Source organism: Solanum dulcamara, chromosome 10 (genome assembly GCF_947179165.1).
Source record: "Solanum dulcamara chromosome 10, daSolDulc1.2, whole genome shotgun sequence".
Taxonomy (NCBI): Eukaryota; Viridiplantae; Streptophyta; class Magnoliopsida; order Solanales; family Solanaceae; genus Solanum; species Solanum dulcamara.
Window position 1 is genome coordinate 16,658,972 of NC_077246.1, and position 23,391 is coordinate 16,682,362.

Genomic DNA, 23,391 nt, shown 5'->3' on the forward strand with positions numbered 1-23,391 from the left:
TCATGCTTTTCATGACGTGATATATATACTTCTTCCGTTCAGTTTTACTTGTCACTTATTTCAGATATAGATTTTCATTTTTACTTGTCACTTTTGACATATCAAGAAAAAATAACTATTTTTTTCCATGTTTTAACCTTGCATTAAATACCATTCTCCAAATCATTTTTAAGACCTAATAATACTAAATATCAATTAATAGAAATAGTGTTGTAAAATACCTATATCAAGTTAAACAGTGAAAAGGAAAAATAAATTAAACAAGTGAGAGGAGTGATTCAATGCACGACTCCAATGAATAAGGAAAGTCCCTATTTTTGCTCCTTTTTGTATGGGGAAATGACAAATAATCAAAAACTTTTAACAAAAGGAAAAATGGAATTGTTCTTCTTGCTTGTATGAAAGCATGTTTAGGGAGAGAGTCAGACGAGTGATACAACCCCCAGCTCAGGAGGTAAAACTTAACAGTTGATCTTTACTTATTTGAACTATATTTCTCTGATATGATTTACATAAACACAGAATATTGATAAGTTGGAGAAGGTTGTGAAAGAAGGAAATTACTATGGAGCTCAACAAATGTATAAGTCTACTAGTGCCAGGTATTGCGATCATCATACAATTCAATTCAATTCAATTCGATTATGTGCTCGTTATAATAATGTTTATATTTATTTTCAGATATGCGTCTGCTGAGAGATACTCTGATGCCTTGAATGTTCTTCAGTCTGGTGCTTGTTTGCAATTAGACAAGGCCCAGGTTTATGTTATGTTATGTTATTTTTTTCTTTTTCTCTTGTATTACAAATTCAAAGGCAAAGTCAGAATTTTAATGTTATGGTTATAAATTCTATAAGGATGATTTCAAGGGTTAATAACTGGGTTCTGAGCTTAATATTTGTACATATTTAATAAACTTCTTAATATAAATACACTATTTGAACAAAAGTTATTGGGTTTAGCCGAACCCGTATCTGGGCTTCTAGCTTCCGCCCTGACTACAATCACTAGATTTGTTTTAATTATTTAACCTCTATTGTTGATTATCCACGAGTTAAGGGTAAGCTCTGCATACACTCTACCTTCTCCAAACCACGCTTATGAGATTTTAGTGGGTATGTTAGTATTGTTGTAACCTCTATTATTGATCTAGATTCTTCTTGCCATTTTCCAGATTACCTGTGGGGCAGAGCTTTCTTTGCTCTTTGCTGAAACACTAGCAAAATCAAAAGTTCCATATGACGAAGACACTCTTGGTTTGTCTTTCCTAATCCAGTTAAATTTTATGTATAAAGCATTTATGTTTCTATTGTGCAATATTCTTCCTAATTCTGTCGTTATGCAATGGAAGAAAAATACAACATAATGAAAGCAGAAAAATCCATATAGGCGATACCAACTAGTTCTGATTGAGGTTTCGTCATGTTAAAACATATAACTGCTAAGGAGAATCTGAGCTATTGAATACTGGAATGATATGGATTCAAACTGAACAAAATGATAGTGAGGATTCATACAAGTTTGAGATTGAGAGATAGTAGTAGTAGTAGTTGCAACCTAAAAACATAAAATTTAATCTAGAACATTCTGACAATTAACCATATAGAGCCTTACTAAGATATAACTGCCTTAGTTCTTTTAATTTCAGCATAAACCATCTATTGCTTCATTGCTCGATAACATAAAAACTGTATGGTGCATGGTGTAGAAATATCTTCGGAATCGAGTTGATCATGCCAAAAAAAAATTATGATCTGCTGCTAAGGTGGAAACGCATAAGAGGAAGAGTCAAAGAAGAGGGCATGGAGTTTCTCATTTAGAATTTATGTGGACAATATGATATGGAAGGAATAGAAGACTATTGAAGGGGTAGAGAACTCCCGTATACATATTAGTAGAGATTTGTTTGTTTGTTTTTATGCTTTTTGTCCTCTGTATTTTGGAGTAAATTTGATAGAATAGTTAGTACTGAGGACAAGATGCCCATTGTAGAGTATAATACTTCTATGCAAAATTCTATAATTTTGTATTCATCTTGCCTGCTGAGTTTCCCCTTTCACATCAATAAAATTAACTTTATCTAATAATAAAATAAATTATGACAATAATATTATCCATGAGACAGTGATGGGTCTCAGGCAAACTAAGATATGCGTCACAGAGCAATTCTGATGGAGATAGATTGATTCTAGATGCAACTCACATTGCCAATGAAACATTGGATTTGGGATTGACTAGTGGAGTTTAGGAATTTTATGGTGGTTGGACATAGGAAAGGCCTATGATCATGTTACCTAGAATTACCTAATATATCTATTGGCAAGAAGTGGTTTGGGGGTGAAATGAAGACAATGGATCGTATATCGCATATCCACTATGAGAATCTCTATCATGATCAAAGGCATTATTTCTCTTTATTGATCATAGTAGAGCCTTGAGACAAGGGACCCCTTTCCCCTCTGCTATTTCCTTTTGTAATGGAAGCTTTTAGTAGGCTATTAGAACAAGTGATTACGTGAAGACATTTAAATGGTTCAAGGTGAGTGGTTGGATGGAAGAAAATATATCCATTTATGACCTTCGGTTTTTGGATAATGCGCTAGCTTTTTCTGGTCAAAAGAGAGAGATCCAATATCTCTTTTGGAGGACCCTAGAGTGGTGTGAAGCAGTCTGTAGACACAGATTTAATATGAGGAAATTGGTAACTGATTCAGATGTATGATTGGAAAATGGCTCCTTCACCTATAAAATAATTTGGGCTCCCTCTTAAATATAAGATTAGCATGTAGAACTATGGATAAGGATCTGAGAATAAGTTGGATGGGTGAAAGTGGAAAACTTATCAAACGGGGATACTAATCCTTATCAAATCTATACCCTATCCGCCACCACTACATATTACATGTCTCTTTTCGATTCATCTCCAGTTGCTTTGAGGTAGAGAAGTTTACAAGGGATTCTCTATGGGAAGGTCAGGAGGAAAAAAGAAATATCACTTAATTGGATGGAATGAAGATATTCGGAACAAGGTAGGAGTGGCCTGGTAAAGAAGATGAGAGAAATGAGGCTAAGATGGTTTGGATATGTGAAGAGGAGAAGTGTAGATGCCTAATGAGGAAGTGTGAGCGTTTGAAAATAGAGGTCATCAGGAGAGGTAGAGGCTGGCCAAAGAAGTATTGGGGAGAGGTGATTAGACATGACATGTGGCATCTTGAGCTTTCTGAGGACATGCCATTAGCTAGGAGGGTTTGGACGTTGCCGATCATAGTAGAAGGTTACTTGGTAGTTGAGTGATCTCTCGCTTTCCTATAGGATAGGATTGGAGGACAACTATTGCAAGGAAATATGGATGCCATGGTCATCTGTGCTGGTCAATCAGTTGTTATTGCCTGTGTAAAAGGAATGGAGACGGCACAGATAATTTACTTCTTCATTCTGAATTTGTACTCGAGCTTCGAAATTTGGTATATTCTCTGTTTAATGTCTCTTGGGTACTTCCTACCATATGGAGAAACTTTAGTGATCTGGAGATCAATAGAATAGAGAGTGAGAACGTCGCAACTAGCTCCCTTTTCTCTCTCTTGGATTATCTAGAGGAAAGGAACAGAATGATGTTACTGAAATAAATGATCAAGATCTTCTTCTTATTTTGTATAGCAGAATGCAAAACTATCAGACACCTATTTCCACTTTGCAGTGTTGCTAAGGAACTTGTTCTTTAATCTATTTGGGTTGCTATAGGTGGTTACTCCTAATAGTTTAAGACATACCTTCAGCTACTGGTACACGTGGAAGGTGCATACAGACAAAAGAAAGCTGTGACTTTCCAGTCTTGGATACAATTTTTGAACTCTATGGAGGGAAAGAAACGAGAGGTACTCTCGGGAAGAGGCCTCCTCTGTTCCAGCTTTGAAAAAAAGAATTTAGTTGAATTTACATAGTTGGAAAACGTTTTTGGATGTAAGCATGTTACACAATTTTTGGCTTTAGTAGATCAAACTTTTACACAAAGTCAATGCATTGTACAAATTTTAATCCTAAGGGTACTTTTAAAAGAAAACTTTACTTTTTTAACAAAAATTCTGAAGAATTCCATAAGTAGATAATTCATCTTTCAAAAGATCCAAGGAAGTGATGGATAATAAACTAAAATCTTAAGATTTCAAAAGTGTAATTGAAGGAGACATCAAGAAGAAAACTAATTAAATATATACTCTTGATAAAACATGATAGCCTTTTACATTTAGAAATGAAAGAAAAATACTGTTTCCTAGAATGGCAAGAAAGAGATACTAGCTCCTCTACAACTTAAGTAGCCAATTAGATCACAACTTGACCGTGTTGCTATATGACAGCTAAATTAAGCTGGTGCTTCTTTGTGTTTGTTATTGTTTTTTCTCGTATTCCTTTTTTTCTTTAAATTGAGGATTCATATAGTTGATCCTGTCTTATTTGGGACTAAGGCGTGGTAGTTGTTGTTGTTGTTGCTAATTTAATAAGGGGTTTTAAGTGTTGACATGGTTTATAATGCATATTCCCTAGATCGTGTCAGGAAAATCTACAAGAAGTTTCCTCGGCTTTCTGTGCCACACCATTTGGAGCTTGCAGATGACGATGACTTGCAAAAACTTTCTGAAGCCATTGCGGCAGCCAAAACACGAGTAGAAGGCTGTTCATCCTTTCTGAAAGCCGCTATCAAGTTAGATACTCTTTCTTTTGTTGCAGCCAATCCACATATATTTATCCATGCTTATCCTCTTCTTTGAAAACACGGCTGTTTCAGTTGCTGAAGGAGTTGTATAGTAGCTGTATTTCACTATGTAAAATAATATACTGATACCATACTATAGAACTCCTGGAAAGTAACACTTTCCTTAATTAGGTTCTAATGGAGCTAGTTGCATAATTTTCATTTGGACTCTTGATGCAACAACTTTATCCTAGTGCTTGCAGGATATTACCTTTGACTCACTAGTCATGGTTCTTCCTCCAGAATACATCATTTTCATACGGATGTCCAAATTCGTCGTGGATCATGATTGTATTGTATCTTTTGGATGAGACTGTTTACTCGAGTCTTATTATTTTTGTTTAGCCCCTCGATAGAGTAGGATAACATCCTTGATGCATGTGCTTGTCCTTCTGCAAGACTTGTTATCTTGTTGGAAGTACTTATTCCTTTTGCCATCCAGGAAGGTGAAAAAGGTAACTATGCTTTGTAGGTGGTCAGCAGAATTTGGCGCTCATAGGTATGGATCTCCGGAGCTGCATGACATGCTGGCAGATTATATGTATTCAGAGTCTCCTGAAGTGGTACATTATAGAAGCTGATGCTCTCTAGCTCTTGGTACAAGAAAGAAAAAGTGTCGGTTCTGTTCCATAGATTATTACTTTCTTGATTTTTAATGGGACAAATGAGGGCCTAAGATGACTTGTAAAACAAGTAGCTGATCGTAAAAATGATTACCTTGTTTTACTGCTTTGTGGCAGATCATTTGGTAACTTAAGAAAATCCATTATTTACTTGTGAAGAAACGTGAGTTTTCTTTTGTTAATGAACCTGAACTTGATGGGGGTTTTCTTGATAGTCAATTGATTAGGGCTGAATTACAGTTAACGTCGTCGAATCCCATCTTTGCAGGACATTGGTAAAGTATCTTTTCATTTTGTGAGAGGAAGGAACCCAAAGAAATTTGCTTCAGCTCTTGTAAATTTCATGGGCAAGGTAAGCTTTGGAGGCCCTTACTATTATCATTATTCTGATATCTAGATATCACTGGACACATAAAAAGCTCAAAAAAAAATGGATTTATATTTTTGCTAAGTTTTTGTCAAAAAAATGGATTTATATTTTTGTTAAGAATTTGCTTAAGAAAATAGTTTTTGCTAAGTTTTTGTCAAAAATGACCTATTAACCACATGTATAATTTGATTTCAAATTTTGTATAACTCATAACATTTAAATGCAGTGCTATCCAGGAGAAGATGATTTGTCTATTGTGCGAGCTATTCTGATGTGAGTACAGATGGAATATAGAACCTGTTTGGATTGACTTATTTTTAAGCAACTTATAAGTTGAAAACTTTTTTTTTGACTTATAAGCTGTTTTCAACTTATAAACTGCTTAAAACAAGTTCATCCAAATAAACCCAACTATTTATTGGGGCTTATTTTAAGCACAAAATGACTTTAAGTTGGCCAGTCAAACACTCAAAAAAAACTGAAAACAACTTATAAACCAATCAAACGGCCTCATAGTTTAGTTACTTGAATTTGGTGGTCCTAATTAAGCTATCCAACTTCTGTTGGTTGATATTCTGAACATTAAACTTCAACAAACCTTTTTTAAGCATGTCTGTGTATTCTCAACAAAATTTCTGGGCATTTACAACAATCTGTGATAGGCTGATTGTTGAAGCTAATTTGCTAAAGTACGTAACTTCCTACTTGGAACGCATTTAGACTACTCTACACCGATACTAGATGTCTCTACTGCTTCTTTCTATCTCCCTCTTCTCTTGACTTTCATGAACATCCGATTACATGCTCTGTTATCTGGCTTGGGTAGTTGGGTTTCTAACTTTTATCAAAATACTGATTCAGAAGTTAAGGTAACGGCAAAATGACAGCAAAAGAAAATTGAATATAGACTTGCATTCTCAAAGAAATGTTACAAACAGGTCCCTTTTCTCCAAATGGCTTTGGTATATCGAACAGTGATAAATGTAAAATCAGATATAATAAAAGCAGTACGTAAAAGCACAGAATAGCAGTGAAAGAAGATTAAAAACAAGAAGAAAAGGATGAAGGAAGATATACGGACGGCTGCGGGCGTGGAATCAACACCGCCTTTGAACCAGCAGAGCTTCTGCATCTTCTTCTATGAAGTTCAAACCAGGCTTTCCTTTTCTTCTCCACTTTTTCTTCCTTTTCATTTTTATATATGGTTCTATTTCTCATTTAAACAAGGTTCTCCACTCCTTCAAACCAGGTTCTCCTACTTCTTAAAAAGGTCGAGTATTACTTCATAGACACATTTGAGTAGCTAAAGCAATAGCGATAAAAGTTACGGTCACTTCTTAGTTGTAGCATATGTTTGTTGCTATAGCAATAATGATGTTTCTGCTAAACAAACAGTTCAAAAGAAAAATAGTAGCAATGTCTAAGGTTTAGGTTTGTATCTCTATATTTCTCTCTATTACAAGAAGGCCCAGAATGTATATTCTTTTGGAAATTTTCTTGGTCCTATTTGGTGTCTCAAATCATGTCAATCCAAAATAAAAAATGATGAAAATTTTGTTATACAAATGTGACAGCATGTGTCCTGGCCGTGTTTGTGTGCGAGAAATATCCCACTTAAACAGGTAGCATTAAATTTGGTGTCTGTGCTTCATGGACCGCTACAACTTTAATTTGCTCCATGCTCGTAAGGAATGTAGTGAGAAACCTTTGGGTTGCCTAATAGTGCAATCACCTGCATGCTCTCATCGTCTTATAGGAACTATTAGCGTCCTTAAGCCTTACATTCTCAATGTTTGTTTGTTGAGCCTATGGTTCTATTGTTATCTCTTTGCTTTGGCAGGTACTTGTCTTTGGGAAACCTAAGAGATGCTAACAAGCTCATGGATGAGGTGAAAATGGAAGTCGAATTGAAAAATCTTAACTTCCCTAGCTCAGAATTAACACAGTTTGTGAACTATCTCCTCCTGACGTAAGTTCCAATCGTGCTTTGGACACTAATTAATTGTTCATGTGGCAAATATAATATTTCTTTGCTGCATCCTTTTGTACATGATTAAGCTGTCATTCACACTTCACAAACTCAATTTATGATACAGGTTGCAGAGGGATGCTTTACCTTTGTTTAACATGCTGAGACAAACCTACAAATCTAGTATAGATAGAGAATCTATGTTTAATGAAGTGAGTTGCATGCATACACTGGGATACTTAGTTATATCTTTTCACTTTCATATGTTTGTCTTTACAGCTATTATGATGCATAAGAATAAGACACTTCTGTTTCAGATCAGAGTGACGATTTTCCTCCTAATGTTAACTGTCTCTGTGGTTTAGTTGCTAGACGAAATTGCAGAGAAGTTCTATGGAGTTCGACGTAGAAATCCTCTTGAGGGGATTGGAGATTTCTTCAAGGTAATGGTATTCTCACATTAGGCAGTTAGGAGAAATCGTAAGAGTACGTCTGAAAAGTCAGCTATCTTTACCCCCTTATGTTTTTACTTGTGGAACATAATCCCCCAGCTACACACACAACTTCCATGAAACAATTTACTATTGTGAATTGGTTTGGTTTCTCCATATAAATCAGTGAGAAGTGCACTTCACTTGCTCAAAATTGGTAAATGTGATCAAAATACATTTCACCTCCATAACATACACTATGACAAAGTGTTCTTCCCCCTTTCGACGTGAGTGGGGAAGAAGCACATTTTCTATTAGTTTGGTGAAAAGCAAACAGTTCCTGTTAGTCCATATATTTAGAGGCGTTGCTTTGCTACAAATACACAAGTGTGACTAGTCTGATGGGAAATACTATTCATGCAGCTCTTTTAGTTGGTGTATGGAGATAAATCTGACTTTCTGAAATAAGAACTTTTAATGTTGCAGATGATGGGAGGCGAATAATGTGAAGTGATGAACTCCATATAAATTGTGGCATTCTCCCTTGCGTTTAAAAGGGACGATTTAACCTCAATTATGGATATTCTTCTGCTTGTCTTAGCAAAATATTAATGGAGCAAATGTTTCTTTTTTTGAATCTAAAGTACGTTATCCATGCCTCACTGTGTTGTGTTAGAAATGTTTTTGTTTTGGTGATATAATTTGAGAGTGGAAAGTGTGAGATTTCCACTATTTCTAGCCCCGGACTAATACTGTAATACCATCACCATACCAAACTAATTCGGTATGATTTGGTATTTTATGGTACGGTAAATTGGTAACCATAGTTTGATCGACTTTAACTTACATGTATAACCTAAAAAGAACATTTCAATTAAGATAGAGTAGTCAAACGTCCAACATCTAAATAATTAATTTTGTATTAATATTATTTTGTATATTTGCTAGTATTGTAATATATATATGAAGTTTATATGTAACTATACACTTCGATATAGTATTTGGTATTTCAATATATATTTTTAAAATATCGAATACCGTACTAAATATCAAACTTTCATAAAATACATATCAAATATCATACTACCGAAATAATGATATCAAAATTACAATCTCAATATGGTATTCGATATCTACCCTGACCTGCCGTGAGTGGCACCCACAATAACCCTCTGGTGGGAGAACCAACTATAACTCAACACTTAACTAATTTAACCCATTGCAAACATATTCATGAAGCAAAACATTAAATAAAACATTGGTAAATAGTTTAAAACACGAAAAACAACTGACTTCCAATAAAATCAATCAAGTATAACAAAACTATCGCGGAAAAATACTCCCTAGAACCTGAAAGTCATTGTACCAAAACTCTATTTAACCAATCTAGAATAGAGGGGATGCAACCCCAAATAAGAAAACAATAAACTAATGTCTAAGATGTCTGTGTCCGAAGAGATGGACAAAGAAATTAAGAGGAATCCACGGCAACCTAAACGAGATAACTCACCCTTAGATTCGAATAGTGGAAGTCTTACAACTGAGGTCTTTCGGCAGTCACCAAAAATAGAGCAAGTACAAAATCAGTACTCAAACAGAGTGTACTGGTAGGATCACATAGCTAGTTTCAATAAATGAAATATGAACAAGAAATCACAACTTAGTAAAGCAAATAATACATAATTACATCACAATTATAGCAACACCTGGACTCTAGTCCTTACATTCGAAATATTATGCACAATGAGCATGATCAATCACAGCGTAACCGCCAATTTGGTTCTCTCATGGAACCCACACACAAACTGTTAATGTTCCGACGTAGTACCCGATTCGAATCATAGTTAGTGTACCGGCGTGGTACCCGATGTAATTGTACCATCGTGGTACCCTATCCAAATGTACCAGTGTACTACCCTATCCAAAAGGAAATCACATATCACAATCACATTCACAATGAACAACAATCACACTTGTACAACCAAGTAACACATTCATTACATGTAATTTGATTACCATTACCATTTCAAATCATGTTGTTTCCTTTTCCCTAATCATATATCATGAATGCAATACGAATGAAGTAGTTAACATGCATATATAACATAAACGGAAAAAACACAACTATCACCTACCTCGAAACAAGCCTAAATTCTCTAAAGAACCTAAGCTTTTCCTTTTTGAAGTGTTTTAGCTTGTTCTTGGTCTAAAAAAACCAAAATATAATAATCAATTATCAATGGCCTAATTTATCCATATTATAACTCGAATCCTAACCCTTTGCCAATTCCATGATCATCCCACCCAACTAGAATTTTTTCCACCATTAACTCAAGTTAAAGGCCCTTCCTAAGATAATCACTATAGATTCTAAGATCCAAGAACGAAAATACAAGTTAGGGGAGTAATTAATGTACCTTTATCATAACAATTAGTGAAAATTGAAGAAAATAGCCCTAAGTTGTCTCTATGTTCTAAGAACGAAGTTTTAGGGGACTTTTCTGTATTAAATCTGTGACTGGCCCACTATAGTGGCCACCAACCAGTTATAACGGCCCCTCCATAGAAAGATTCCACCCGCTATAGCAGTTTGCACACAGACAAAAACTTGAAATTCTACCCCCAATCCCATATTTCACAACACAACCTCAAACCTTGACGTTCTAAAATAATCCTTTCACGCCAAGTTCAATATCTAGAATTTTACTCACTCGAATTCACTTTCGAAAAGTTCTATGGACTTCTTAACGCCTTAGCTATGTAAAATAAAATCCAATCTTATACATTAACTCCAATCCATTCTCAGATTACCCTATACCTCATCATACTCAAATTTCATCTAAGACTAGCCTAACCTAAAATTTTTAAGTTACTGCCCAAAAAGTTTTCTGACCCAAATTCTTTCACTATTGTTTTTCTCATAATGATTGAAAGGAGTTGTTATAATAGACACCAATTTATCCATCGTTCATCCCCGAACGATCAAATAAAAAAATATGGCTAAGTCAAAAATAGAGTAGTACCTGAGTTCTCAAACAAGCGAGGGTACTTGTCCTGCATGTCCTTCTCGATTTTCCAAGTGCCTTTCTCAACCAGAAGATGATTTCATTGTACATTTACTAATTTGATCTCTTTAGTTCTCAACTTCCATACATCACGATCAAGAATTGCAATCAGTCCCTCCTCATACTGAAGATCCCTGTCCAACAATATTGAGTCCCACTTGATAATATAATCTCCATCCCAATAGTAACATTTCAACATAGTTACATGAAATATTAGATGGACTCTAGAAAAATTAGGTGGAAAAGCTAATCTATATGTCACTAGCCCAACACAATCAAGAATTTCAAAGGGACTAATGTAACGAGAGTTAAGCTTACCCTTATTGCCAAACCTCATGACTTCTTTCATATGAAACACCTTCAATAGGAATTTCTCACCATCCTGAAACGTCATGTCCCTCACTTTGCGGTCTACATACTTCTTTTGCCTACTCTGGACTACCAAAAGCTTGGTTTGAATACCTCTTACCTTTTTCTGAGCCTCTATTACACAATCAACACCCAATAGTTTCACCTTGCTAGCCTTAAACCACCCTCTGGGTGATCTACATCCCCTCCCATAAAGTGCTTCAAAAGTGTCATATAAATGTTGGAGTGATAACTATTATTGTAAGAGAACTCACACAAGGATAGAAATTGATCCCAATGGCTCCCAAAGTCAATCACACATGCTCTCAACATGTCCTCCAATACTTGAATCACTCTCCGACTGACCATCAGTCTGGGGGTAAAAAGTTGTGTTGAAGATGAGTTGGGTTCCCAACTCCTCATGCAACTTACCCAAGAACTTTGAAATAAATGAGTTTCACGGTCTGAAATGATAAAAAGGTGCACTCCGTGCAACCTTACTATCTCTTTGACATAAATCTTCACCAACTGTTGATAATTATAATCCACTCTGACGAGATGAAGTAGGTTGATATAGTCAACCTATCAACAATAACCCAGATTGAGTCATACTTCCCCAATGTCTTAGGAAGACCTACCACAAAATTCATGGCTATACTTTGCCACTTCTATTCAAGAATAGGCGAAGAAAACCTGCAGGCCTTTGGTGCTCATACTTCACCTGTTGACATTTTTTGGCACTTAGACACAAACTCAACTATGTCTTTTTTCATCCCATGCCACCAATAAAGCTTCCTTAAATCACAATACATTTTGGTGACACTCTGATGAATAGTGTACCGCAAACCATGAGAATTTATCACACATTTTGAATTAAATCATCAACTCAGGGAACACAAATACTTTCCTTAAACCTGAGCACTCTACCTGAATCGAGAGTGGCATCCTAAGACTCACCATACACCACCTTGATTCTTAGCTTTGATTTTCTCGATAAAATATGGGTCTAACCTCCAATTACTTAGCTTTGATTTTCTCAATAAATGTGGGTCTAACCTCAATATTAGATAAAATCCCATCCTTTTCTGAGATACCTAACTACATGAACTTAGACTCCAAAGCCTGAATCTCTTTGGCCAGAGATCATTTAGACACCCCTAAGCAAGCCAGACTTGCCATATTAACTGTCTTCCGACTCAAAGCATCTGCCACCACATTAGCCTTACTTGGATGGTATTGAATGATGACGTCATAATCCTTAAGCAACTCCATCTATCTTTTCTGGATAAGATTCAAATATTTCTAAGTGAACACATGTTGAAAGCAAAAATGATCTGTGAACATCTCTATGAGATCCTAGAAGTTGAAAAGTTCTAAGATGGGGATCAAAAGATGAATTTCCTGAAAAACTCAATTTATGCCATCGTGTGCTACCGGGATGGACATTCAGAAACTCAGACCTACAGGGAAAGGTCCACAAGTCGTGGTAAGCACCACTAGTCGTGGTGCCCTCCGTAGTGACCCTTTCCTACCCTGAGACCCTCACACGCCAAGTTAAGGACCACGTCTACACCACCATAAGTCGTTTGGCTTTCACGGACTGTGATGGGTCTCGTGGTGGCACCCTTTCAAACCATTCATTTTCAGAATTTGAAGTCTATCATCACGATCCTGGATACGGCCTGTATTAACCTTCACGTGCTATGGTAAGGGTCCGTCCTGGATTTCGGATTTAGTTTTAAGTTGGGATTATTTTGTTCATTTCCCTATATTTCATTAATGAATGTGGATGATTTTTAAGGCTAGATTCTTACTTATTAACTAACCTAAATTCCCTTAACCCTCTCATTCTCACCATAATTCCCAAAATCATAAAATCTTCTCTCCAAGTTTTCTCTCAAGAGTTTTCTTCTTCCTCAAGCAATTCAAAGGATTTCTTCAAGGTCAAGCTTCCATTCTCTTCAATTTAGGGCTCAAAAGGTCAAGGTATGTGGGACTTCATCCATGGGTACCTTTCACCCATGGAATTCCAAAGATTTCTTCTCAAGTTCTCTTATGATCTCTTTAATTAAAAGCCTTAATATGATTTTCATTGGGTCATCTCAATTATGATATACTTCAATGCTATTAGCCTAATTATGCATAATTCACATCATATTGCATGATTTCAAGTTGAATTTCAATGACCCATTCTATATGCTAGTTTCAAGTATGATTTATGAGATATGATCATGATTTTCAAGTTATTTAAATAAAAGCTTTATGAATGAGTTTAAAGATGTTTTATTCAAAGAAGTTTATGAATGATGATTCTATGATATTTCGAGCAAGTTAATGATAGGGTGAGTTAAGACCCTTAATGATGTTTTATGAATAAAGATATGTAATCATGGAAGGTCTAACCCACATTACATGAGTTACATGATAGATGAGCTATTCTTATGATGTTTATGATCATGTTTTATGAGAGTTCCGTTGGAATAATGACTAAACACTAATATGAGTTTTAGGTGGGTTTCGGTCTGGTATGCTATCGAAGCTACCCAAGGGAATCCTAGTAGCAAACCTTTTAGTCCCAAAATATGTTGCCCGCATAGGTTCAAAGATGCCAATATGGAAAAGCAAGTGGATCCCATAGAGAAGTCAAAAGAATTACTTCATAGAGTATGCCCTGGCAAGGTAGCCTCCCCCCATCTCGATGTGGGAGTCATCGGGTTCTATGTATTAGCTCGCATGATCTTATATATTGGTTAAAGGTCCTATCCCACAATAGTTTCAATTGAGTATGAGTTCTTATGATAATTATGATATTTTGATGCATTGACCAATGAGATAAATGTTTTAATGTTTTGGTGGTTTTACTTATATTTTAAGATGTTGGTTTTGCATCCCATGATTCATATTGACTATGTCTATGTTTATTGTTCATGCATATTCTCACATATTTACTGCATTTCATAAACTAACATATATTTTTGCCTACATTGCATCATAATAAAGGTTCTAATGATCACGATCATCCTCTTCCCGCTCGTGGCTAGTGCTTGATAGTAGCTTACTCTTGTGAGTCCTCACAGTTCAAGGACATGACACTTATTTCATATTTGACAATTGTTACTTCATTTTTCTTATGTTGTCTATTTGGGTGAGCTAGGAGATTGTCTTACACCCTCATCCAGTAGTAAAGCCTTGTTAGATAGTAAGGAGTTTATGTTGTCACTTTCTTGTTTGAGACTTATGTTCTATTTGATATTTTGCTTCCGTATCTTGATTTAGCTTTATTACTTATTTACCTTATGTATGCTCATGAATGTTATGCTAAGAGGCTTAGTTGAGGTTCTTCGGTATTCTAATCACCGTGTTATGGTTAGGCCCTAGGTCGGATCGTAGTAACCTCACACTTAACACCATAAGATAATGCTGCCAGATTTTATGAGCAAGCACTACCACTGCCAACTCCAAATCATGTGTTGGGTAGTTTCTCTTAGGAATCTTCAACTGCCTTGAAGCATAGTCTATGACATTCCTATCCTGCATCAATACAACACCTAAGTTCGAATATGAAGCATCATAATACATAATAAAGTCCTTACCTTCCACCGACAATGTTAAGATAGGTGCACTAGTCAAAAGAGTCTTGAGCTTTTGAAAGCTCTCCTCACACTTGTCAAACCACTCGAATGGTACCTCTTTTTGAGTCAACATTATCATATGCGTAGCAATAGAAATAAAATTCTTAACAAACCACCGATAGTAGCTATTAAGCCCAATAAAGCTCCTAACCTCAGTCACAGAACTAGGTCATATCCAATTCTTAACTGTCTCAACCTTTGGCGATCTACCATTACCCCCTCTTTCTAAACTACTTTCCCTAACAAGGAAATCGAAGACAGCCAAAATTCATACTTAGAAAATTTTGCATACAATTTTAGGTTCCCTAGGATACCTAGAAAAAAATGAAGATGATCTACATGTTATTCTTTACTCTTGGAGTAGATAAGGATGTCATTAATGAAGACAATCGCAAAGGAATCCAGGAATGGTTTGAACACCCCATTCATCAAACTCATAAATGTTGTTGGTGTATTAGTCAACCCAAACGACATCAGTAAAAACTCAAAGAGCCTATATCAAGTTTTGAAAATCGTTTTAGATACATTTTCAGACCTGATCTTTACTTGATGGTATCCTGACCTCAAATCAATCTTAGAGAAAACTGAGGCACCTTGCATCTAGTCAAATAGATCATCTATAAGATGTAAGGGTTACTTATTCCGAATGGTGGCCTTATTCAACTTTCTACAATCTTTACACATTCTCACGCTACTATTTTTTTATTCAAAATAAAACTAGAGCACCCCAAGAAGAAGCACTAGGATGAATAAAACAATTGTCAAGAAGTTCCTGAATATAAATCTTAAGTTCCCTCAACTTTGTCGGAGTCATGTGATAGAGAGGAATAGAGATTGGGCGAGTGCCCAGCTTCAAATCAATGCAATAGTCAATGTCCCAATCCGGAAGCATGCCAGTAAAATCCATAGGAAAGACTTCTTGAAATTGTCAAGCTATTGGGATTGACTCAATGGAAGGGGGCTCTACACTTACATCCTAAAGATGAGCCAAATAGGCTAAACAACCAAAATCCACTAGTTTTCTTGCCTGAATGAAAGATATGATCTTGGCTGGCTTATGCTTGTACACCCCTTTCTCACTCTAATCCTTCCCTATCTAAAATCTCTAGAGTCACAGTCATAGCATTACAATTAATCACAATATATTATGGGGACAACCAAGTCATACCTGAGATCCCATCAAAATCAATAATATTCAATATAACAAAATCTACCCAAGTCTGATAACCCATAAACAAAATATAACAAGCACAATAGACATGGATGACAACGACAAACACTCCAACTGGGTAGAAACATATATGGGGTATCAAGGATATCACAGACCAAGTCAAATCCCAAAGAAAATTTAACTAACACATATGAATAAGTGGAGCTTGGATCAAAGAAGACAATAACCATCCAGTCAAAAACAAGAATAATACATGTTATTACTGTACCTAATGCATCAACCTCTGTTGTTCCCAAGAAGGCATAGCACTGCACTCTGTCATCATTATGGCAACCCCTCTACTTGGCTATGCTGCTCCTCTGATTACCTCATTATCTACCCTGTGGACATCCTCTACCATTATTACCTCTAACTACTGGTACTATAGCCTTTGTCTATTTATGCGCCTGGACAACTACTCGCGGTAAGTACAATCCTTCTAAAAGTGTCCTTGCTCTCCACAGTTAAAACATATGTAGTCAAGGGATGGCCTACTGGCTGAAGAGTATAAAGCTCCTTGACTAACCTGGGTCAGCGACTATGGTAAGACCTCTAAGTAACAACTAAGAGAAGTGGGCAAGGTTGACTAAATCGGACAGAATGAATATATATGTTGACCTAAACCTTTTATAGTAAGAACCGTTGTAGTTGCACGCATTCTTAGGCTTCTTAGATAAAGCCTTGGCCTGCCCAACATGTCAAACTCTTTTAATCCTCTTAACATAATCTGACACCTCATTAAAGCTCTTTCCTATAAAAGTTAGGTGCACAGATAAAACCTGAAAGTCAATATTTAGTCATTTAACTTACAAACGAATTCTCTACTCCTTAGTGTTCACAAGTTGAGTAGAAAAATGGGACAAAGCATGAACTTAACCTCATTGGATGCAATATTATACTACCCTGCTCAAGAACCAGGAACTCATCCATCTTTTGATCTCTCAAAGTACAAGGAACATACTTCTCAAGGAACAAAATATGAAATTGAGTCCAAGTCAACAGAGGCAGAATTAATGAAAGACACTCCACATATGCTCTCCACCACTGCTTGGCATTTCCCTATAGCTGAAAGCTCACAAAGTCAACCCCATGTTGTTGCATGATGCCCAATTTATGCAACCTCTCATATAAATCCAAGATGAACTCGAGGGCATCCTCATTCTCTAACCCCTAAAACACTAGAGGCTTTAACTTTAAGAACTTGGTCAGCATCTCATGCTCCGTGCCTGTCATAAAGGGACCATCAAAGGATGAAAAAATACACCAGTGCCCAAAACTCCCTCTATTGTAGAGGTTGTAGTAGCAAAAGACAGAGTACCTTGAGCATGAGGAGTAAAAATAGTGGGTATGACCCCAGTGCCTGCCAACTCACTTAAAAATTCCAATACCTTCTGTACTTCCTCAGAAGACACGAGGGATAATTGTACCCCTGTTGTATTGCCGTCTCTGGCTCAACATCCTCTTCAACCTCAATCTCAACCTCTTCCTCAAAGTGATCTTGGGGTGGGGGAGGGGTCGCATGCCTGGTGTTATTGCTGCTTGAGCTCCACCCCTGGCCGGATGTGCCCTTCCTCTGCCTCTTCTCCTACCTCAACCCTGGCCTTTGCATATGCAAACGTAAGGGTAACATCTTACAAATTTGATGCTAAGACCCAAACCATTCTCTATAAGAGTATAAGCCCATAACGGGTGATTCACAATGGTGCATCGGTGTAAAGGTAGTTTTTTTAGTATGGGAAGAGTTTTGGAGATAAAGTAAGTTAGCAAGAACCCTCTCGCATAAAGTTGAGTAAAAGCTTTCTCGCTCACTGATTGAGTTTCAGAGTAAGATTTTTAATTGGGTCAACTTTAAATGAACATATATCTTAGTATATTAAGAGTTAGGTGGCTAATAATCTATCAAATTAAAGGTTTATGAGACATATTTTCAATGCCACAAAGATTACGTCAAAGTAAGGTCGAGGTAAAATATTATAATCACTTTAGTTTTTCTTGACATTCTATCTTAGACATGGGTTTCGTTGGCGATGATTTCTAAACCGGTGAAACGCCGGTCTACCATCGGTTGAGGAAAAATTAAGAGGTTTTTTATGTTGAATAGGAATTTCTTTAGCGTTGAATAATGTTGGATAGGTGTTTCACCATCCGAAACGCCAGTTGGACATCTCAAAATCATTTAAGTCGGTTTAAGTCCAATTTTTCTCACTTTCGACCATTCTTCCAAGCTCAAGAAGTGATTTTCTCTCCTCCTCTCATCCCACACTATCAAAGTAAGTCATTATCCGTAGATTTAAAGATTTATTACTCAAATTCCCTCATCTATCATAAATCATTGATAAAAATCTTAACCCTTGACCATAAGGTTTTCAAGAAACAAATCAAAGAATTTCAAGAAAGGGTTTCTTGATTTTCTTCATCAAGTTGAGGTTTTTCTTAAGAATCTAGTTCTTCTAGGTATGTAAGGCTATTCATAGTGTTGGAATAAGTTCGTCCTCGTGCTCTACATCTAAATTCAGTTAGTAAGAGATTAACTAGGGTTCAAACCCAAGTTTCCTTAAATTCTTGAATTGAGTTCTGATTCATTCTATTTGATCGAATTGATAGATACGAAACCCTCCCCATTCTTTGGATTTTATCAAATAGATAAAAAAAAATTGAATTTTGAGTAATTTCATCGAGTATATGTTTCTTCAAGAAAATTCAGATCCGTGGATTATAGTTCATTTTTATTTCCCACGTGAACCCTATTTAGCTAAGATGTTTAAAGTTTTGCATTGCTACTCATTATGCTTGATTTTCAGAGTTTGAGTGAGTAGAAAAAAACATATTTAATATTGAGAATGAGTTTTTAGGGAACTTGGGACATTCCAAATGCATTACTTGTATTGATAAAATCAAGTTTATTATTAAAAAGAGCATAAAGAGTTTCAGAAAGTAGTCTAGTCGGTTGAGTAAAGTTCATTGAGACTTCAAGGGAGTATTTTGAGTATCTAGTCACACAGATATCATATGAGAATTATTGCATACTTTGGGAGTTGTATTGAGCACTGATTTGGGTAAGAGTACAGATAACTAAAACCCTATAAACTACATAACCAGCATAGGATAGGACCGTGTCATTGGTTCGAGCGACTCCTCACCCCAATCCCTAATAAGGACTTTTATATGGATTCATGAGTTGAGTTGCATCCCTTTTCCTGGCAAGGTTATGAAAGGCTCTGGTAACATAAGAAGTACGTTGTATCATCATGAGGCTTATAGTGATGGTTATCGGTTAGAGAAATTCCCAAGAAAAGAAAAGTATTATTTTTAAAAAGTTGCATTTATTGCTTTATTTCAGTTGTAAATCTTTGATATTTTATTATACTTGCATGTTTTACTTCAATTGAGTTATTTTAAGTATTCCTTTTAGCATGAGTATTCAATTCAGTTATTGATCTATTCATCTATATTACATATCGTACATTCCATGTATTAACTTCTTTTGATGTTGAAACATTTTATGATGTAGATACAAGTATTTGAGATCATGAACAGGCGCTCCAATGAGATCACATTTTCATCAGCCTTTTTCGTTAGACCTCTTTGCTTTTGGAGTACTTATTTTAGTTATGCTTTCATTATTAGTATTTTTCTTTTGAGGTAGCAGTGGGACTTGTCCCAACACTCATTCATAATTAGTAGAGGCTTCATGGACAGTATAGTATATTAGATTAGTCTTTAGTTTTGAGATGTTTTAAACACTTTATCATCTATATTATTGAGTATTTTCAGATAGTTGCATGAGTTTGCTTAAAGCATTTTAAATGCTCACTTTATTTATTTTTCGTATTTGAGTTTAGTCTTCCATTTAGTAGTCAACTAGGCCAAGGGTTCGCTTGGGAACCAACAAATATATCTGAGTGCCAGTCATCCCTAGTGTGTAGACTCGGGTTTGACAAGAAGAGTAAAGAAAGTTAGATACCAATTTGGATCGCCAGATACCAAATGGAATCAAGTTATAGATGAAAGGAGAAGGAAGAGAGAGACTTTATCCTATAGCCTCTCGAAGAAAACTATAGGCGTCTTCGTACCATTTTACAAGACTCCACTAGACTCATTTTGGTATGATGAGATCAACAATGAAGAGTTCTGATATCAACTTTGTCACGACCCGAACCCGTAGTGAGTGGCACCCACACTAACCTTCCCATGGGAGAACCAACTATAACCTAACACTTAACCAATTTAACCCATTGCAAAAACATTCATGAAGCAAAACCTTAAATAAAATACTAGTAAATAGTTTATAACACGAAAAAGACTGAGTTCCATAAACTCAATCAAATATAACATAACTATTGTAGAAAATTACTCCCTAAAACCTAAAAGCCATTGCACAAAAACTCTAACCAATATAGAATAGATGGGGTACAACCCCAAATAAGAAAATAGTAAACTAATGCCTAAATTGTCAGTGTTCGAAGAGATGAACAAATAAATTAAGAGGAATTCACGGCAGCCTGAACGGGATAGCTCACCCTTTGGTTTGAGTAGTGGAAATCCACACAACTGAAGTCTTTCAACAATAGTATAGATATGCTCTGTACTCAACTAAATAAAGGAAGTGCAGAATTATTACATAAACACACTGTACTGGTAGGATCACATAACTAGTTTCAAAATAAAATATGACCAAGAAACCAAAACTTATTAAAGCAAATAATACACAATTACATCACAATTAAAGTAACTCCCTGAATCCATTCCTTACATTCAAATTATTATACACAATGAGCATGATAAATCACAATATAACAGCCAATCTGATTCTCTCATGGAACCCACACACAACTATTAATGTACCGGCGTGGTACCCGATCCCAATTACAGTTAGTGTACCAGCATGGTATCTAATTCAGTTATACTGGTGTGATACCCGATCGAAATGTACCAGCATGGTACCCGATCCAATAAAAAATCACATCACAATCAAATCCATAATGAACTACAATCACACTTGTACAACTAATCATATATCATGCATGCAATATTAATGAAATAGTTAACAGTCACATATAACATAAATGAGAAAAATACAATCATCACCTACCTCTAAACAAGCCTGAATACTCTAAAGAACCTAAGCTTTCCCTTTTTGAAGTCCATTGACTTGTTCTTGGTCTAAAATAAATATAAAATATAATAATCAATGATCAATGGCCTAATTTATCTGGATTATAAGTCAAATCTTAACCCTTTGCCAATTTCATAAGCATCCTACCCAACAAGTTAGGAGAGTAATTTAAATACCTTTATCATAAAAATTGTTGGAAAACAAAAGAAAGCATCCCTAAGTCGCCTCTCTCTCTCCCAAGAATAAAGTTGCAGAAATAAAAACAATTTTGCTACTTTTCTGTATTAAATCCATGACCAACCACTATAGCGGCCACCAACAATAACACTTCAGAAGTTGGAAAGGTGAGTTCAAAAAATGTGTTAGTTCTAGTTTATATGGACCAACCTGCTGACCTTACAAAAGATCAATGGGTAGTAGGAAGGAACTCATAGATGATGTCCTGAAGTTGGAAAATTTTCGAAGACTCAGATGTTTTGTACAATCCAAGAGGATAGCTCATGGGTAGGTCTACGGGTCATAGACAAGACTCGTAGGTTGAGATTTATAGACTATGATTTTGATACTTGAGTTTTATGAAGGGTCCCTACGGACTGTAAACGGAAATACGGTATGTACAAGTGACTCATTGTTGAGGTTCTGGACTTGGGGGAAATTTTAGGATTTCTGGGTTATACAAGAAGGGCCTACAACCAGTAGAGAGGTCTACAGACCGTAGAAGTGATTCGTGAAAATTTGGTTGGATTCTTACTTTTTGAAGTTGACCTACAGACCAACAAGATGGTCCATAGGAGGACTTATGGTAGACCGTAGGTCGTGGCCATAGAGTCTTTCTAACATTTTTTAGCAATGGGTATTTGGGTCTTTTCCTACCTATTTAATGCCTATACTCTAAGCTTTTAAGCCTCTTACTAAATCCTATAACTACATTTACCCTTCAAATTTCTCCTAGGCCCTCTCATTCACTCGAAACCCCCAAGCCCTTAAGGAAATTCTCTCTCAAGTCTTCTTCTTCAAGCAAGCAAGGTTTCAAGGATTCAAGTCCCCTATTCCAATTTCAAGTCTAGAATTCATTGAGGTATGTGACAATTTATTCCATGGATCTCTTTTTATCCATGGAGTCCCAAAGAATCTTCAAATTCTCAGTATGATTTCTTTCAAAAGTCTAGGGTTTTTTATGATTAATTTATGGGTTCAATCAATTCTTATTTCAATTACTCCTATTGATATTATTATGCATGATTTGATCTTACATGTTTTCAAAAAAATTTACATGATCCCATACTAAATGAACATGTTGATGTTGAAATCAAGTTTTGAGACTTTAAGCATGCTTCATGAATTGAAGAAAATTTGATTTAAGGATGCTTGTAGATAAAGAATCAAGTATGTTTTTATGAAAACAAGGTTGCTTCAAAGGATTATTATCATTATGAAAGATTTCCATGATTTGGCCACTTCCAATTGAAGTGTGATTTTCGATGAAAAGCTTATCATGATCTAAATGTGTTAGATAAGTGTCTTTCATGGATATGCTATGAAATCATGATATGTTTATAGGAGATATTCTTATGATTCTAAGTATTTTTTTGATGAAGTTGGTATTACAAGATTCTTTCCATTTCAAAGACTATGATATGTTATGTATGATATTTTGATGAGAGATTACTTAGCACCGAGTGGACTTTGAGATGAAGGCTCACCCATTATTAGAGTCTTGAGACATTCCATAGCAATCTCATTGTCCTAGAACAACATTCCACCATAGGATAAAAGGGTCACCCATTAGTAGAGGCTTGACTCCACAGAAAGGATCACCCATTATGTAAGGCTTGATTCCTTATTAGCTTAGTAGATCCACTTAGGTGATGTTATGG

General features: G+C 35.8%; 1 protein-coding gene across 1 annotated transcript; it reads left to right on the forward strand.

The window, feature by feature from the left end:
• Positions 1 to 279: 279 nt before the first annotated feature.
• LOC129904922 (protein GET4-like) lies at positions 280 to 9,034 on the forward strand. Its single transcript, XM_055980337.1, has 12 exons — positions 280 to 454; positions 523 to 602; positions 682 to 760; positions 1,175 to 1,256; positions 4,543 to 4,699; positions 5,223 to 5,313; positions 5,642 to 5,725; positions 5,970 to 6,016; positions 7,584 to 7,712; positions 7,840 to 7,924; positions 8,078 to 8,155; positions 8,630 to 9,034. Exons 1-12 carry the CDS (start codon positions 407 to 409, stop codon positions 8,645 to 8,647), a joined length of 978 nt encoding a protein of 325 aa, XP_055836312.1. The 5' UTR covers positions 280 to 406; the 3' UTR covers positions 8,648 to 9,034.
• Positions 9,035 to 23,391: the final 14,357 nt, after the last annotated feature.

What these genes read in the sequence shown, in the direction of transcription:
- LOC129904922 (XM_055980337.1), top strand. Translation starts at nt 407, where the DNA reads ATGTTTAGGGAGAGAGTCAGACGAGTGATACAACCCCCAGCTCAGGAG. An exon ending in TACAACCCCCAGCTCAGGAG is followed by an intron (nt 455 to 522) that starts GTAAAACTTAAC and finishes ACATAAACACAG; the next exon opens with AATATTGATAAGTTGGAGAA. An exon ending in TTGTAAATTTCATGGGCAAG is followed by an intron (nt 5,726 to 5,969) that starts GTAAGCTTTGGA and finishes ATTTAAATGCAG; the next exon opens with TGCTATCCAGGAGAAGATGA.